This window comes from Dunckerocampus dactyliophorus, chromosome 18, assembly GCF_027744805.1.
Source record: "Dunckerocampus dactyliophorus isolate RoL2022-P2 chromosome 18, RoL_Ddac_1.1, whole genome shotgun sequence".
Taxonomy (NCBI): domain Eukaryota; kingdom Metazoa; phylum Chordata; class Actinopteri; order Syngnathiformes; family Syngnathidae; genus Dunckerocampus; species Dunckerocampus dactyliophorus.
The window spans coordinates 18,364,286-18,384,239 of record NC_072836.1 but is presented as its reverse complement, the minus strand read 5'-3'; the positions used below and the strand labels follow the sequence as shown (position 1 = coordinate 18,384,239).

Below are 19,954 nucleotides of genomic sequence, written 5' to 3'. Positions count from 1 at the left end.
TGATTTTAGTAGATCCTTGCTTTCCACAGGGGTTTCCATCCCGGGACCACTAACTAAAATCCGTGAGCAATTGATACACCCATAAAAATGTCTATTTTTAACCCACGGCTCGCTCCCTCCCTTCAATCCCTCCTGCTTGCTTGACGTTTTCCTCCAATTTTGCATCAACATTTGCAATAAAAGTGACTGCTGTAATGACTAAATTAGATTCAGCTGTATATACTGTAGGCACTCACCACTGCGACTTATGATAATATATTAAGTTGTGCTCACCTCGCAAGTTTCGAGGCCGGATCGACTTTCGAAGCTAGTTCCGTAGCCAAACAAACTTTCGCGTCACAGCAAGCAACCATGGTGTGTTCAAGGACAGCCGAACAAAGCACGAAATCTCAACGCCTGAGGAGAAAACATCATCAGTGAAGTGTAAAAGCATAAACATGTAAAATAGTGCTACATCTGAGCTGTACATTTTACCTGTGGGGAAAAAAATTGTTGGCGAGTACATATTTTTTGTACCAAAAATACTGCAAATGTGCAAGGATCCAGTCTACTTCCAACTTGTTTGAGTATGCATGTTTTAAAATATGTTTTATTCTATTCATTATAGGAACACCAATGAAAACCTTTATGACTCGGTAGTTTCTAGATTTTGTGTAGTCCACATTTTTTTCCCTGCCACTATGCCACAATGGTCAAATTTTTTTTCTTTTCATTTCTAAGATTACAGCAATTTGCATCTCCAGTATGAGAGAAATATGTATTCAATTTACAGAAAATGTTTTATTTTAGTGGTGTCGGAATCGTGAAACCTTCCGGTGTGCTGCTCATCACCTCACGAGAGGACCAAATAGCTTGCCATCCAGCAGATGTGATATGCAGTTTCCTTGACGACCACGTGGAGTCATGGTCATCCAACTAATAGTGACGTGCGATACCGCTGATTTCGTTTCCGATCCGATACTGAGTAAAATTCAGGCTGGTATCGGCGATACTGATCCGATATCTGATATACTTTGTGCAAATTCATTTACCAAAAACGTGTGTATTTCATATCATGGCATAAAGAACACAAGACATTAAATTCATTTATTACTTGAATCAATTCTTAATTTATGTAAGTAATTTAGTGGTTTACAATATAGCCAAGCTAAAAAAAGAGGACACACTCATATAAAATATGTGAAAATTGTATTATAAACAATAACAAAGGAAAAATAATAAAACAGTTAAAATAATTAATTATCAAGAACTACTAAGGGGAATAAAAACTTTATGTACAATTCACACACGGCTCCATTCACGATCGGTCATCCTTTGAGACAAACATTACCTCAAATGACGTATCAAAAGTATCAATATTCTGCTTTGAGAATCGATTTTGGGCATCAAGTGCTGGTATCGGAAGTATTGACATTTCAGTATCGATATGCACACCACTACTAACTAACAAGCAGTTTGAGCACATGCTTAGACTGATATAACCACTGTTGGGCAAATTACCTTAAAAAAGTCACTAGTTATAGTTACTAGTTAAATTAACCTGTCACTATTTCAGCCTGAGCTGTCTTGGGGCGTTTTTCAGTTATTCCAGTAGTCTTAATCAAAGAATTAAATTAAGCTAACGTGCATGTTTTGGACTGTGGGACAAAACACGGTGAAGGTAGCATTAACCAAATCTGTTGATAAACAAAAAACGGAATACTGTATTGGGCACAGACACACGTTTCACACAAAATGAGAACTGACCAGCAGGGGGAGCGCTCTCCTAATTTTCTCCACTGCACGTGAGCATGTCCCCGATGCTGCGTTGAACTAGTTCAGTGATCATTTTGACCAGCAGGGGGAGCTCTCTCCTCGTGTCTCTCTCGACTTTCTCGTCACACCAAGGCAGGCTGCCACACTGTCGTCGTATCCTAGCAACCACAGAACCCTGCCTCCAATCACTACGGATACCGGGAGGAATGGAGGGAGGGTGGGAGAGTGTGAAAGAGTCAGAGGAGGAGGAGGAGAGGCTGGTGAGGTACCAGCATCCAATGCAGCAAACCTGAAAAGATGAGTGCCAGGTAGCCATTAAAGGGGCTGTTTTAGAAGTGGATGGCGCTGGGTGAGGCGGGAGGCATAATTTATGAAGCCAAGGCTGTAAGGGACATATTGAAATCATAATTCAAATCAGGCGGGTTATATAGATTGTGCCGTGGAAAAGAGTGGTAACCTTTTTAAACTAGTTTGTCTTGTTTAAGGTACAGAAGCGACTATACTTGTAGCTCCAAGCAGGTAGTCCTTCTGTGTATTCCTACAGCTCATGCCTACATTCACTCACACCTACACACACACACACACACGCACACGCACACACACACACACACACACTCAGCTCCAGCACACAAGCTTTTTCACACAGTCCTCATGTGATGCAGCACTGACCTTAGATACTGGATCTCCTCCCTCTCCCCCTGTGGTGGGTGTCATGTGGGGATACGTAACAGTGATACACGCGTGACAGGATTTAGTCAGGAACACTGAGCAGCCATCAACGTCTGGTGGATGCACAACAGGAGTGGAAGCTGAAAGCAGCTCACGACACACGTATATACTGCATACAGTATATACCGTGGTGTGAAAAAGTGATTGCCTGCCCCCCCCGCCCCGTTAAAACATAAGTTAACTGAGATTAATTGAGCTCTATTAGTCTGGAAAAGGTTATAAAGTTATTTCTAAAGCTTTGGGACTCCAGCGAACCACAGTGAGAGCCAGTATCCACAAATAGCAAAACATGGAACAATGGTGAGCCTTCCCAGGAGTGGCCCCAAGAGTGCAGCAACGACACATCCACGAGGTCACAAAAGACCCCCAACAACATCCAAAGAACTGCAGGCCTCACTTGCCTCAGTTAAGGTCAGTGTTCATGACTGCACCATCAGGACTACATGACACTAAGCAAAAACGGCCTGCACGGCACAGTTCCAAGACCAAAACCAATCCTGAACAAAAAGAACATTAAGGCTCGTCTCAACTTTGCCAGAAAGCATCTTGATGATCCCTAAGACCTTTGGGAAAATACTTTGTGGTCTGACGAGACCAAAGTTGAACTTTTTGGAAGGTGTGTGTCCCATTACACTTGGCCTAAAAGTAGCACCGCATTTCAGAAAAAGAACATCATACCAACAGTAAAAGATGGTGGTGGTAGTTTGATGGTCTGGGGCTCCTTTGCTCCTTCAGGACCCGGAAGATTTGCTGTGATAAATGGAACCATGAATTCTGCTGTCTACCAAAAAAATCCTGGAGAGAATGTCCGGTCATCAGTTGGTGACCTCAAGCTGAAAGTTCTGCAGCAGGACAATGATCCAAAACACACCAGCAAGTCCACCTCTGAACGGCTGAAGACAAACAAAATGAAGACTTTGGAGTGGCCTCGTCAACGGCCTGACCTGAATCCTATTGAGATGCTGTGGCATGACCTTAAAAAGGAAAACCCTCCAATGTGGCTGAATGACAACAATTCTGCAAAGACGAGTGGGCCAGAATTCCTCCCCAGCGCTGTAAGAGACTCATTGCAAGTTATCGCAAACGCTTGACTGCAGTTGTTGCTGCTAAGGGTGGCCCAAGCAGCTATTAGGTTTTCACACAGGGCCATGTAGGTTTTTCCCTTAATAATAATACAAATTCATGAAAAAAACTGCATTTTGTGTTCTGTTGTGATGTCACTGACTAATATTTCAATTTGTTTGATGATCTGAAACATTTAAGCGTGACAAAAAATGCAAAAAAAAAGAAGTCAGGAAGGGGGTAAACACTTTTCCACACCACTGTACATATACACACATATTCAAATCCTATACTCTATCAAAACCCATGCTTATAATTTGACATGATTAATGGGGAAAAGGAGAAAGGGATAAATGTGCACGATATCTTTATGTGTGAAGTGCACAAGATGGACAGATAAAGAAAAGGCTTGCTGCTGTTGTCGGGGCAACCGTTTCTCTCTCCTCTCTTCTTTAACCCTTTCTCCTCAACACATCGCTTTCACTTTCTGTCCTTTACCACCACACACATCTCACACTTTGCTGATGTCCTCTCACTCCATCTGCCCCGTTTCTTTACGGCCATGCCTCCCTCTGTTCTCTCGCTGCGAGACCGTGTTGTGATCTGTGGGCTGCCTGGTCTTAATCTTCGATTATCCCTCTCCGTGTCCATCCTCACACCTGCCATTTTGTCTGCACACGTGCGCTTAGTTAACGCTGACTCATTCCGTGCGAGAGAACAGTGACAACTTGTGCTGGACGGTGTTAAGTATCAGGAAGTAATTGTTTCACCGGAGGTGTTATTGAGGATGCGATGCAATGGCGGGGTGAGCGTGACAGGAAACAAATGATGGTAAAGAAACAGAGCTGACAAACAACTGAGGTCATTTTCACCTCCACCGAGCGTGAAAGTGCGAGGGCGAGAGGTATTGTTTTGATCGCCGTTTGTTTGGTGGCAGGATTACACAAAAGCTACATAACTGATGTTGGTGGAGTGGTGGCGCATGTGCAGAGCAAGAAACCAGTTACAATGCACACAGACTACGTTTTTTCTTTGCGCCGTTCGAGTTTCGGTGGTATCATTAAGTACAGGGACCACATGGAAAAGAAACAGTAAAGTGTTAACTTGTGAGGGGAAAAAAAGCCATCAAGTTGCAGTTTTTTTAAATAAAATTTGATGAGAAATAAGCAAAAACGTCTTTGCACCGTTTGAATTTCAGTGGTATCATCAGGTATCGGGACAGCACGCGGAAAGAAATAGTACAATGTTAACTTGTGAGGAAAAAAAAGCAGTCAAGTCGCAAAAAAGAAAGTGAGTTTTTTGCTTGCTGAGGAAGTTGAAATGTGAGATATTGTATTATCAGGTCAAATCAGTCAATGTTAGGCTTCAGTCCACAAAGTTAACTTGTTAGACAATTTCTTTCTCAGTTTGATACAACACAGCTCCCCAATTAAAAGATGAAACCTCTGCCGGGGTTTTACAGGGCATTTTATGCAAGACTATTTCTTGGCTTGGTGCAATAGGATCTCATAACCGAGCCATAAAAGCCAATAAAATCAGTATTTTATCTGAAGTACTGTCTCTAGCCTTAGCGCTAAGCTACGCCAGCAAGCTGCTGGCCGCTTTGGGTTTGTTAGCCGTGGCCAGACCTGAAACTAGCATCAAAGCAAGAGAAAGCAAATCACATCCCCATAAACGTCACTTAAAAGCGGATGTATGTTGCCTGCAGTGGAGTTCTTCTGATCATTTCAGGTGAAGGATGCCTTGCAATGCGAGTAGAGGACATTTGGAGGACACCGACCAAGACTGTGTCCAATTACCACTGTGGGTCTTTAATTGTAACGTGAAGAAATCAATAAATGATACCGGCCACACATTTTACATGGTTTTCTTTGTCTTTTTGAGAGAACGTCTTCACACGTTCCATGCAATGACATTAACTACAGTATATATATGACTCCTGTTAAGAGAATTGATTACCAAAATGCACCAATTGACTGTTATTCTGTGCTCCACTCCAACTTCCCCAACTTTTCAAGAAGGCTGTCCAATTTCCAACAAAAACAAAAACCTGCTGAGGGCGCGCCTCCAGCTGCAGGATCTGGGAGCTCACCAGGCACCTCGTGGCCCAACAACAGCAACACGCTGCTCGGGGCTCAGCTCTTACCGCGTGACGAAGTTTGGATGAGCCCTCGAGATAAGAGTGAGCGAGTAAGATTAAAAACATGGAAAAACAGGAGGAAACGTGACTAAATGAGCAATGAAGGAGTGAGAGGCATTCAGAGTAGAAGTGGAATCTCAGCTGAAAGATGCAGCCAGTCGAAAGGTGGGAGGAAATAAATACAGTATATACAGGACAGTAATCCCTCGTTTATTGCGGTTAATTAGTTCCAGACCTTAGTGTGATAAGTGAATTTCCAGAAAGTAGGATTTCTCATTTAGAAATAGAATAGTTTCACAGTTAGCATAGAAAACCTGTTTTTAACATTATGAGAGCCCTCTAGACATTAAATAACACCCCTACAGTCACCTTTATATTCGTATTACCTAATATAGCAGACATAATAAGAGGAAATAAGCCATTTAAGACATAAATAGGACTCGTACTTGTAAACGTATTCAAGTGCTAGGGGAGATGAATGAAGGGACGGACAGGAAGCGACATCAGGACTTCAGAGTTGAGTTTTAGCTTGGTGTGGGTTACGGCGGCAACAGTAGCCTGTCTTAGGGATTGTTGTGAGATAATTCAAACCTGCAATAAAAGCCTGTTGTTCCGGCGATCAAGTCTGGTGTGTCTCACCGAACATTACGGTACTTACCGACACCTAGCGACCAGCGCTGTTTTCCACCCACAGACAGCTCTCTGGTTTTCATGTTGTTTTCACCTCTAAATGCAGGCCAAACCTATCCTGCCCAATACGAAACTGAGCATAGACATACAGTGCTATTTATGGATTGAATAAGGACACACCTTGGCAGCAAAACACACCTGTCCGTCACTTTTCACTCTCATAAAATGTGGGTGAGTTCAGACAAACGGTGCTATCTTCTGAGATGTGCATCCAATCCAGATTTTGATGTCAAACCCAAACGGTTTAGGTCTACAGCAAAAATAAAGGAATTGACCTCACTGTCCCAATACTTCTGGAGGGCACAAGGGTTGAAAGTGGCGCTAGGGAGTCCAAAAAGAGTTGCACAAATCCACATATGATGAAATTTATAGGACAGTATGCAAAACTAAGCAGATTCACCTTGACCTCACAGAATGAACTTTAAGGGTGGTCGTATTTTCAAATGTGGGGCAGGAAGTAGCGAGTGGAGCATGTTTATGCACCCAGCATGCAAGCAGGATGAAGGGCAATTATTCTAGCACGCACAGTGTGCGGCGTGGCTCTGTCAAAGCAGCGAATGCCAGACCGCGCTGTCTCCGACACGTAAAATGTGCAGCCTGATCTGCTCCGTGATTTGGGTTTTTGACTTGAGGTGCATTTCAAATGGCAAGAGGTCAAAGCTGCATCACGAAAACAGCTAATTACTCACACTTTCTCGTCTTGGCCGAGCCTCCGACATGACTAATGAACATCTGGTGTTTGTACGAGTACAACGAGACAGCGTGAAATGCAGCCAGGTTCGAGCGGCAATAAAGGACTTCATGCGGTAGTCAGCTTTGATTTCCTCTGGGATGTTTGCCTTGTATCCTTTACGGAGCGCCCTGCTTATTATTCATGCATTTAAATACATTTGCACAGCCGACCTGCTCGCTACAAGTTAAAAACATGACACCCGTGGCAACAGAACACCAGAGGAGACTGCAGGGGCTTCAACACCCTTCTCAATGTCAGCTTGATGAGACATCTTATTGACCGCCATCATCCTGATTTCCCAACCTGTCAGTGACCTTACATTATAATTATGCATTACTTCATCTAGCGAGACATCCTCAGTCTAAAGATAGGGGGCAGACCTTCTCTAGTTGAGTGTGCAGGGAGGAGCAGCATGATAGCACCCTGAGGGGTCTGGATGGCATCACACAAAGCTTTGTAGAGCGCCAGCAGCAGCGTGTATGGAAGAAGGGAGAGACCCGACCCACCCGGCCCTCCACATTCACCATATGGCCCTTGTTTCTCCAGCACGCCTCTCCTCTGCTGCCCTGCTTGTGGAATCATACAACAAAACCAGATGAAGCAATTTCAGGAGAAACTGGCTGTGAATGCTGAAGCTGAACTAAAAAGTAGAATAAATGGACTCCTTTTTCCCAATTTTTGCTGTTTTTTTTCTCAAATTTTTCACCTTTTTTCTTCAATAACCTTCGTACATTCTATTTCCATATTTTCACTTTATTGCCATAATATCACTTTTTGTCCCCCCAATCAAATTTTCTATAAAGTACAAATTGATTTTGTTTTGTTTCTCATTGTGTTACTGTATAAAAATAACATTTTCTCTTTAATATTTCAACTCTATTCTACTGAAATTACATTGTTTTTCCTCATAATAGTCCAAGTTTATTCTCGTAAAAATGTTCTCGTTAGAATACGACTTTTTTCTCTCAATATTTTCACTTTATTGTCTTAAAATTACGGCTGTATTTTCCATTTCTGCTGCTGTTTTTTTTTTTTAATCTTTCCAAATATTTCAACGTTCTTGTAAATTTTATTCTCATAATATTGTGACTTTATTCCCATAATATTTCAATACTATGCGACTGAAATTACATTATTTTTCCTCATACTATTATGAGTTTGTTCTTGTAAAATTGAGACTTTTTTCTCTTAATATTTTGGCTTTATTCTCCTAAAATTACAGCTGTTTTTCCCCCATTTCTGCTGTCCCCCCCCCCCCCAACTATTTCAACTTACTTCTTCTACATTTTCTTCTCGTCGGATTATTTTATTCCCGTAATATAACTTTTTTGATAACCTAATTTCCCCAAAATTACATTTTCTTTCTCATATTATCGCTTAAAAATAACGTCTATTTTCTTTACTATTTCTATCTCTCATGCTACTAAAATGAGGTTATTATTATCTCATAATATTATGAGCTTATTCTATTAAAATGATGCCTTTTTCTCGCTAAATTACAATTTTTTCTGTTAATATTTTGACATTATTCTTGTAAAAGCACGGCTGACTTTTCAATTTTTTCTGTTGTTTTAAAAATGATATTAATTACACTTTTTTAAATAATACATCAATTATCTTTTTGGACCACGCCGCGGGCCAATAGGAAAAAAAACAGCCACGGGCCGCACTTGGGACCCCCTGCAGTCAAGGAAACATGACAAACAAGCAAACAAAAGCTTAAAGACTCAGCACCAGTTGCATGAAACTTATAGCATTTTATTATTAATACTCAACACTTCATTTTGTTCATCATGTACAAAGAGAAAGAATAGGCTTATTTAATGAAGCACTTATCATTGTAGGTATTGATCCTTATTAGAAGTACCTTAGTGATTCTGCAATTGTTGCCATGACATGGTTAATTCTGTTACTGAGATTACTTGGAGTGATTCCATACAAAAATGTTAATGTCTTCCCTAACGGGCAGTATTTACACAACCTGTACAAGAAACGTGTTTTTCTGGATGTTTCTCTTCACCTTATGATGTAAACATTTTGGTATTATTTCAAAGAAAAGGGCCACAAAAAGAGAAAAAGAGCGGTCGAGAGCAAAGTGTACGTATACAAGTGATAGTACTCCTATTTTACAATTTGTTGAGCCACAGTAAATTGAATCAGGTCGCGTAGTTTTAGGTGGAAAGTAGTGCCTTTGTAAACCAAACACTCCACACGTGAAATACATTTAGTAGCAACCCCTTTTGTCATGTCACTAAATCATAAGAGATCGGATTAGCAAGCAAAAAGCAGAGAGAGGTGTTCTTAGTAACACTATACAGTACGCACTGTGGGCTATACCAGCAAAGGAATTGTGCAATGACATTATGATGACGGTCATGTATCACAGTTTAAGTCTTCCTGGCTGCATGTGTTGAAATTCACTGATAAAAAAAAAAAAAAAACAGCGATCAATCACCTTGTCATGATGTTATTTGGTCCCGCATGTCAGCTGGGGTGATATTTACATCCTCCAGGTCCAGGATGTTCCAGTGACACCAACCTAACTTCAACCTTGTGTTGTTTAACAAAAAAAAAAAAAGTGACACAGTGTTTTTCTCAACATGAACCATCTAAACAAATGCCTTGTGGCATGCTTGTGTGCAGAGAAGCGAGGCCTGGACCAATTTGGCCTGAAGGGAAACAAAGACTTGTGACGAGGCTGCTTACTCACTGTCCAACTGGCACTCGCTGGCTGCAGAGCTCAATGATACCGTGTGTGTGTGTGTGTGTGTGTGTGTGTGTGTGTGTGTGTGTTCCGTGCACCTTGACTTCCCCAACAATAACTGTGATCTTGCCCGAGCCTTCCAATCCAAGGTAAACAACATGGGGCTGCTGTATTGGAACATCCAGGAATGCTGCACTGCCAATAAAATATACAGTACTGTGCAAAAGGCCAACACTTGGTTTGTTGTTTGAATGGTGTTTTTCACAGCAGTGCTTTTAACGCATCAGTCAAATATGGAAGCCCGTTTCCGCCGCTGAAAGAAAAAAATATCCCAATGCTAAGATTCAAGATTCAAGAGAGTTTTATTGTCATGTGCATGGTAAAACAGCAGTTATACCATGCAATGAAAATCTTATCCTGTTCATTCTCCCACGAAAAGAAAGAAAACACAAGAAAGAATAAGAACATAAGAAACATAAACACATAAACATAAATAAGTCATAATTTATGAGATAAAAAGTCGAAATTATGGGGCAAGAAAGTCATAATTATGAAATAAAAAGTCAGAATTATGAGTTAAAAGGAAATAATTAGGAGATTAAAACATCAAAATGATGAGACACAACCTGAGCATGTGTCGCCTTCTTCACTGGAGCCTTCTTACCTCATAATTTCTATTTTTTTTATCTCATAATTGTCTTTGTATGTCATCATTTTGACTTTTATCTAATAATTATGACTCGTATCTCATATTTTCGACTTTTTACCTCATTGTTTCAACTTTTAATCTCATAATTGTGACTTTATCTCATAATTTCAACCTTTTATCTCATATTTTCGACTTCTTATCACATAATTATGACTTACCATTGGGATATATTTTTTTCTTTCGGGGCGGAAACCGGCTTCCGTAGTCAAACCTCCAAAGTTGAGCAGCTGAAATATGGACAAATGTTGAATTCAACCAGAATTTGCAGACAAAAATAATATGTTCACACTTGTCATATTTCCAAATCGGTGCCATTTGCCAGTAAATAAAATGCAGAAATGCACACCAAAATGAACTGAAAAATACCTTTTTTTATTATGCCAAATGTCCTGCACATTGACCCGATTGTATGTTTATTAAATCCAATTGAAAAAATGAATTGAAGCGACCTTGAACACTGGAAAATAGCATTTCTTGCCTATCCCTGATTCCTAAAATTAGACTTTGCCGTGAAAGACAATACATTTCATACACAGAATACAATTTTGCATTGAACCACTGTTATATACTTAGTGTCAACAGGCTGTTAGCATAAATGTGGCTATATTTCATGGATTTGCTAACTGTATACTAACAACACACTCCTCCTTCACATTTTGAATAGTTCAGTATGTGTATTATCAGATTTAGAAATGTATTTTGGGAGCGCTACAACAAGCAAATAGCACCGATTTGATGGAACGGCCCTAAAACAAACCCTAGTGTGGTTGCTCTGCGAGTGCGCTTCATTGACTCTATGACTGCGTTCACATTTGTGGCTTCTGGTCCAAAATAAAAAAAAGGTATTTTGTGCACACTTTGGTGTGGTTTTGCTGACTGGTGATGCTCGGTAATGAACATAAACATAAAGCAAGCACGGGGTTGGGCAACTTTCGTGACTTCTTACGTGACGTAACAAAAATTTTCCAAAACAAAATACTGTCTGCTGGGTTGAATATGTTTTTGCCAGGTTAGATTTGCCAAAAAGCTTCTAAAACATACTTTTAAAGAGCGCTGTTGTCACACACAGAAAGGAAGAGAGCAGAAAGTCGCCACTTTGTCATTTCTGCGTGCTTTTTGCCGTCATTTTAACACTGCTGGGCTGTCTCTTTGGTCCGCCTGCAAACAGACTGACTTTAATTTCTTCTGGTTCACTTTGGTTCAAGAGTGAATGCTGCACAGACCAAAGACACTGAAAGTGAAGCGCATGTCGGCACATCAAGACTATGAGACAGACTAGTGTGACTCCGGTCTTAAAGTACTGCTAAAACAAGAGCTTGTGGTACTTTTGCACAGTACTGTATGTACAATAAGTAGTAGTAGTAGTAAGAGCAGAGAAAACCTGTGTTTTTTAACATTATTAGAGCCCTGTAGACATGAAATAACAATCCTATAGTCACCTTTACACTCCTATTATTCATTGTTTACACCACATGACGATTCTTATGCTGCAGGGACTCAAGACGGTTGCTGACTAACAAGCTCGCGAGCTAACAGATACTCTCAAATTCTAAACTTAAGAAGCCAACAACTTACCACTTCCACACAAAATGGGAGGAGAACTTTTTTTTCACTCTATCATGTCGGACATGCCATGGATGACGTCATGTCTTCATGCAGTGTTGGGGTGATGTAATGTAAGGTACCGTTTGGTGTCATTACTGCTGCCTAGTGACCATGATTCTCCACTGCACTTGCGTTTCAATATGCTCTGACTAATAATAGAGCGCAGAAAGAGCCATCATTTATTAACTCATTCAATACCAGAGACGTATTTATAAACCCGAACGCCCGATCCAAACAACATATTTATGAGTCTTTTACATTTTCTTGCGTGAGAGGCAAAAAGAGGCGATCACGCAACTCTCCACCAATTCTCCACTAATTTCACGTCACAGCAATTTTAACCCACAAAAATGGCCACAAGTGCATTTAATAAGAGCTCGGCAGGGATCATGTGAACAAAAAAAAAATCACACATGACAGGAAGGAAGAAGTGAGAGAGTGTGGAGGAGTGTACCGTGCAGAAGGTTACGGAAATTTTAACACATGCACACACACACACACACACAAACGCGCGCGCACACACATAGTTCAGTTCTAAATGTGAAAATGGTAACTAGTTCATGGTGTTGTATTTGGAAATAAATTGTTATTTTGATGTAAAACAACCCATTTTTGTGTTGTTTATGTTGGTGTAGTTGTTTAGATATTTGGGCTGTCACAAAAGCAAAAAATATTTGTGTCAAAGTGAAAGTTATGCTTGAAATGTATCTTCATAAAAAGCAGTTTTTTTCCCTTTTTTAGTCAGGAACTGATATTTTCCTGAAACTTACCTATGTTCTACTGCTGATTACTAAAGAACTGAAAAAGGTAGAAACAAACTTCTTTTTCCTGATGAGAGACGGGAGTCTAGTCTTTCTTTTGGTAGGTTGCATGTTGACAAAGCCAAAGAAGACAATATTCGGTGTGCCTTGAAATATCAGTCAAAATGGCCGGTACTGAGGGGGTCGTCTTTTGAAAAACGGCTGGGATTGAATGAGTTCATTTCTGAGAAACGGCAATATAGCGAAGGAGCGATAATCGAACCGCGATATTGTGAAGGCCAAATGCGTTTTGGAAAAAAAGATGATGGATGATGAGAGAAGCCGCAAAATTTGGTATGTGCTAATTTTGCGCTAAAAACTCCTGTTGCTTTCAGTTTTGTTACGTCAAAGGGTCATGTTGGCTCAGGAGACTTGCACACGCATGAAATAAAACACATTTGGAGCACTTCAATGTGTGCTATTAGATTTCGTTGTTAAAAAAGAGAAATTTAAGTTCATGTTGAGAGCGTTACAACAAGCAAATGGCAGCGATTTGGTAGGATGGACCTCATGAACGTGATGGTGTCTTCTACCACATGTGAACATGGAGGGTTGCCTTTCCAAAAATGACAACGTATACTGTAAACAAACAATGCAAACATGCATGAAATAAACGTTTGTGTTCCTGGTGGCGTCAGTCTGCTAACCTGAGCTAAAATAAAGCAAGAGTTGATTTCCCTTCAGCAAAGCTGTACATTGAAACGGAGTAAATGCTTTCCTTGTTGATCAGGGGTTGCACCAATGCATTTCAGCTTCAGCTGGACTCTCACAAAGATATTTTCCACATTTATTGTGCTGAAATGCTCAGCGATAATGAACAGCATGTGTATACTGTCCGTTTATGTGCATATCCACACACACACGCGCACACGCACACACACACATTTATGTACATACATCTTTCTTTACCACAGTGATGTCTATCCCAATCATAAAGAGGGAACAGGATAGGCCGGGCCCGCGATGGCTCTTTATTCTGTGTGCAATCACCATTAAAGCCCAGCGAAAACAATAAAAGTGGCCGAGAAAAAACCAAGACACGACGATCTCGCACGCTCCGCTGCCTAAAAATGAAAGCTCACAATATGCTGCTTCTATATGCAAATATCATACGTGTAATATTGTATTACATAAATGTGTAGATACTTGAATTGAGCTTGAAAAAGCATGAAGACGAGCTCACCTTAAAAAGAGAGAATCTAACACAATTCAAGGGGAACTTAGCAAAGACCTAAAACTAAATTGTCCCCTTGTTAATATCACCACACGTCTACACCTACGGTAAATCATCAACTCCTCCAACACTAAAGTCAAAGTAAGAAAAAGTATCATCCTTAACATAATCCATACACTGATTGGTAATCTATCAGAACATGAGAGTCAAAGAAAAGATCAATTACATCACTTAAGATGAGTAATATCGGCGTCTTAACTCTATTCTGCACATTTTTATTGGTTTTATTTATGTCTTAAATCGCTGCAAAACGTGTGGAAAGTTACATCCTGTCTGTCTGTCGACTGTACAAAATGAAAAGAGGTTTGGGTATTGTAACTATTTACAAGTCAAAGCTCAACATACTAGCGCCAGAGTCTTTCCTTCGCGTCTTTTCCGAGTTCTCCGCGTCTCCTCCTCGCGGGCGTGGGTAAGCGCTGCATCTGAAAATGTGCACGTATAAAAAATTCCAGAGATCCGGAGTCATGGTTGGACGGGAGGCGTTTCGATTTAAGGCTAACTCTATCAAGCTCGCGTTTACACCGTTATCTGTGAATTTATGAATAGCAATCAGCAAGTCTGTCGTTAAATCGTGACTTGCATCCTAGCACGCACACACACACACACACACACACACACACACACACACACCTATAATGAGGGTATAAGATAGACGTCGGCGCTGTGCACACTCCAGCAGCTCCAATCACTCCTGCAGCCCTTGAACTTCTGACACCGCCAGCTAATTGGAGATCAAACCTTTAAATAGCTAATAGAGGTTTTTTTTTTATTCTGTACACTTAGATGATGAGTCATTAGCAGGGGGGAGGGGAGGGGGGGTGTGATGGGGTGATAAGGCATGTCTACTGAGTGCCTGAACCTACACCAGGTAAAGGTCCTGTGCAATAAATGAGGCGTTGCCAGCTTTAAGAGAAAACAAAAATAGAAAGAAAGAGAAATATCTACATCAAGTCAAAGCTGAGTCCTCAAAGGCCTTTCCCAAATAGACATCCTCCTCCGCTCCAACGTTTGATGACTATCATTGTCACAGGGCAACAATGTTCAGGTTACCCCCCAAACCGTGTTGTCATCTGCAATACTAGTGAGAGTGACTTGAATCGTGTAACCTGAATTGAAAAGAAGCTAAGAAGAAGGCCGCCGTGCTGCGAAGTGGGCCACTCCGAGAACTGCCATACAGGTTCATAAAATCTTTTTTTTTATTTTATTTTTTTACGAAGTTATAAAACACTCCAGCAGCATCTTGTATGGAAACCGCTGCCAGGCAGCATCTCAAGCCGCTTGTAAATTTGTAGGTTTTTTTTTTTTACTGCGGTTTTGGCGCACAAACGCAAGAAGACAACACCGAGCGTCGGCGCCACCGCACGAGCGTGTGAACAGGAGGACACTTCCACTGGAGACCATTAAGGCACGTCCTTTTCTCTCAGCGTCTTCCGACTAAACACATTGTTCAGACCGATTTGAAATGTCTCAAAAATGCGAATTAAGTGTACCGAAACTCCTTTTTTGAATAAGGAGAAAAGAAACGAGTGTGACGTCAAATATTCTACACAAGAACAAAAGAGTTCAGTCTTTCTGGCTTGTAGGTTGAACAACCTTCCTGCTGCCGACGCGGGCAGAAAAAAAGTATGAAAACAGCTATGGAATATCACACCTTGTAACATATAGCAATAAAAACCTAAGCAGTGTTATCACAATCAGTACTTTGTTATTCACAATGTTATTATTATTAATATTATTGTTTTTATACCCTGTTTTTTTCTAGAAGAATATCTTATGTCATTGATGATTGTATTTCTCATAGCAAACAAGATCACATCTTTTGGCGTAAGGGAGGACGAGGAAACGGGAGGAGGAACAACAGAACAGCGGGACGAGTTCAGGGTGTGGAGGGATGAAATCCAGCCCTGCGGTGAGGGCGGGCGGGCGGGCGGAACACAAGAAACACAAGTCCTGCGTTGCCACTCCGGCAAACGTGACAATGTCTTCTTTCTGAGGCGACCCAGATGGGTCTGCTTGCTCCGCTTCTCCGGTCGTGCAGTCTTTCCTCGGGAGCTCCCGGATGACCGCCAAAATGAGCGATAACGGCCGAGCGCGTTGACCGTGGCCGCGCCGGTGGATGAAATGCGCTGCTTGGCTTGAGTGCATTTGCCAGGTTGATGGGGGAACGTTAATTCACTCTGACTGGACATAAAAGTAGAGTAGCTTTGGCCATTCGTGAGAGAGGGGTCACATCCCCGCCTCAGCAAGGTGTCCTGATTTTTTAAATCTTTTTTTTATTTAACCAAGATTTGCTCGTAAAATAAAGATTTTTCCGTTACTCAAATTTGGGATTCTACTTCTGATGCCGTCTCTGGTTCCTGCGCTCAACTTCCTGTCTCAGTCATGGGATAGGGTTGCAGTGTGTGGACAGTGTCTTTAAAAACATCCCTGATCTCCTAACACTACACGCCTCTATTCCACTCAGAATTCATTCTTCCCCTTTCTTGAGCTCTCACACGTCCGACTCAATACTGGAGAGTTTCTCATAGACATGGCCGTTGCTTCCGTTGAAGGGCCGCGGGGGGCCGACCCCAAGCATGGAGCCATGGTGGTTTAGCCCACCCAGGCTGAGCTCTTTCGGAAACCGGGGGGACACATTGGACATGACCCCGGACGTGGCAGATGTTGGCAGGTACGACGTGGTGCTCATCTGACTCCTGAAGTCACCTCGACTGTTTTTGGCAACCTGCTGCTGCTGTTGCTGCTTTTTCAGGTAATATTGTTTTGCTCCATGCATCAGACACTGGTCGTCGTCAAACGTGGGTATAAAGGGGTTCTGGTTTACCCGGTCAGGATAAAGAGATTTGGATAAAGAGAAAGCTGCCCCGCCTCCACCTTCCATTAAAGACCTATCCCTGTCTCTCATGTCTCGCTCTCCTATGGAGCGACGATGGAGGCCGTCGCCTCCTCTGAACAGGCCTCCAAAGCGGCCTTCGCCTCCATAAAACGAAGGGTCCCTGTCTCGTTCCCTTTCTCTCTCAGAGCCCCCATGGCGCTCAAATATGTGGGCAAAGGGGCTCGTGCCCTCCATGTACCGCTCCTTCTCCTTCAAGCTAACACTTCTGGGAGGTGGCAGCATTCCTCCCATACCTGCACCACTCATCCCTCCAACGCCTCCCATACCTCCCATCAAGCTCCCCATCCCGCCCGTCTCCTCCTTCTGAAGATCGACGAACGCGTCGTACGAATGCTGCCGCCTGAGTGGCTTGCCAAATCCTCCCCCTTTCCTCCTCTGCTGGGCCTGAGATTGAGACTGGGGGATGGCGCCCATGCCTCCTCCTCCGCCCCCAACTTTCCCTCCCCCAATCTGTTCCAAGAGGTGGTTGTTGTCCTCGCTGATGTCGTAGAGGTTTCCTGTCTTTTTACAGCTCTCGCAGCGCAAACAGGTCGCAGAGCTGGGGCGGCTGCTCACTCCGCCTCCTGAGGACCCACAGCTCATACCGCCGCCGTACCCACCGCCACCTCCTCCTCCGTGCATGGACATCTGCTTCACTCCTGCACCAGACCGACAGTTTCTGCACTCCCATTCTCCCCCTGCCAACCCAGATCCTCCACCGCTCTTTGAATCCAACTTTTTGGGTTTGCTCTTGAGAAAGTCTTCCACTGGAACCAGCGAGGTGCAGGTCGGTACTCCTCCATCTCTACTGCCAGGGCCCTCAGTCAAATCTACATGTTCCCACTGAGGGACACCCTCTTTCGGGCGGAACTGGTCCAAATAAAAGTCTCTCACGCTCTCCTTTTCTCTGAAGAGATAGTTTGCTTCATTATTTCCTCCTCCGCCTCCTCGCTTCCGTTCAGAGGGCAAAGGTGGCGGTGAGGCAGAGCGATGGTTGTGGTAGTGGTGGTGGCTGATGTGGTAAGGTTTCCTCCTGTAGCCCAGCTCGATTTCATCCAGCTCCCGTCTGGACTTGGCAGAGGCCGGCCTCTTTTTCAGGCTATCACGATATTGTTTGCGTTTCTTGGCGTTACCTTCCAGGTTCCCGTAGGTGACGGTGTGTGTAGAAATATCAGAGACATCAGATCGGATATTCCCATCGTCATCTCCTCTCCCGCCACAGTAACCATGACCAGGGATGTAGTTGGAACTGGAAGCACCTCCCTTGAAAGAAAACTTCCCGTACAAGTCAGGCAAGCCGCCTTTAAAGCCCTGCCCTGAGGGGGGAGTCTGTCCGGACAGCAGGTCGAACTTGCTCATGTTCCTGTGGGTCAATGCTGAGCACGGCTGGGTGGTGAAAATAGGTGCCACCCCTCCTCCGAGGCTGTCGCAGTCAAACATGCCACCCTCCAGAGAACTGGCACTGCCCAAACTATGGGGCCTGTTGGCAGGCGGTCCACTGAGCCCAAGTGTGGAACCATGATGGTGCAGGTAGTGGTCCTGGTACAGATTACTGTCCTTCATGTGCATGTTGCCAAACGTCCTCTCCACCTCACTGATGTAGTCACTGAACATGTTATCTTCCGGTAAGTAAGGCGGCTTGCAGTCCGAGTGGCCCGCCAGGCTGCGTCTGTGTTCCGAGATGTCGTAAACAGAAGATTCGCGTCGGATGAAGTCCAGGGCGCTGTGGGGCGAGCCGTTCACTCCGGACAGGGAGGCCATATTCTTGGCGGTTCGTAAGAGGCGCAAGATGTTGGAATGAGTGTTGTTCATGGTGCCGGACGGCGAGTTCAAGGCTGAACTGCTTTTCTCCTCAATCTGTACGCCGTGAATGCAGCTGTAGATGCCCTGTGTGGAGACAGAGAAGCGCCGTTTGAGTTAATAGTTCAAATACAAATCATCTATTTGGTGCAAGGGTATCTTTCCTATTCAGCAGTTATTGAATACTTCAGTGCCACCAGCCTCAAAACGGAGAAAGACCAAGCCAGGGAGACAGTGTAGCATTACTGTGACAAAAAGATAAACTGCTCCATTTGCATTCAGTGATGTACGATACAGTATTCCAATAAAAGCGAACGTATAGCAGAGCAAAGCAGCCATGACAGATGGGACAGTAAAGGCACAGATCAATTGCCAACAATGATTTTAGTTAGTTTTCTTGGACGACCGTAAATAACGATGGGTAACAGGATGCTCTGTCTTCTGGTAAAGATTAAGGATCAACTGACCCTCCAGCCGCTCGCCACTGCAGGGGTCACAACTCAACCAAGAGGTTAGCGGTCAGCTGGTTGTCATATGCTCCACCTCCTCTGCTGCTGTTATGCTCTGAATCCTCCACACCTCTGCCTTTTATCCTCTTCTATGACTCATTGACCCCCTGCACTCCTTTCGCTAGCCATTCATTTCTGCTGGTTAATTAGCAATATGGACAGGGCCTGCAATGCAGCAAAAAAAGGACTTCTTTCCCCGTTCTGGTTTTAAAGATTCTCCCAATTTGCTGTCCTCAGCAACCAAGTGTGTGTCACCATGACCATTTGCTTGTTCCATCACTTCTATTTTGCTGTATTACTGCAATTTCCCTGACTTTGTGGATAATTTGCTGTCTTATTTTGAGTCGTTCTGAGTGTTGTGTATGGCAATCACATTAATTAAATGGATTATTTTGAACTTTTGTAGTTTATTCTTATTATGAGATATGTCGGTTGCCCTGTGGTGTAATGGTACACGCTGCTGCCGAATCCCGGCTAGGCTAGGGCCTTTACACCCAGCCATCGGAGATGCCCAGCGTCAGTGTGAAAAGTACTGTATTTCCACAAGAGGGCATTCGAGGCTTGTGACAACTACATGCTGCTCCATTACCCTCAGTGGATTCCGTGATG

At 43.0% G+C, this 19,954-nt stretch overlaps 1 protein-coding gene across 4 annotated transcripts in view; it reads right to left on the bottom strand.

Annotated features, from left to right (window-relative positions):
* Positions 1 to 8,846: 8,846 nt before the first annotated feature.
* The window catches only part of LOC129171575 (glutamate receptor ionotropic, NMDA 2B-like), a 156,389-nt gene continuing 145,281 nt past the window's right edge, over positions 8,847 to 19,954 (bottom strand). For all 4 annotated transcript variants that reach the window (XM_054760367.1, XM_054760365.1, XM_054760368.1 and 1 more), the window contains one exon: positions 8,847 to 18,923. In XM_054760367.1, the coding sequence (XP_054616342.1) occupies positions 16,653 to 18,923 (2,271 nt within the window). In that variant the 3' untranslated portion in view covers positions 8,847 to 16,652. The remainder of the gene's footprint in view (positions 18,924 to 19,954) is intronic.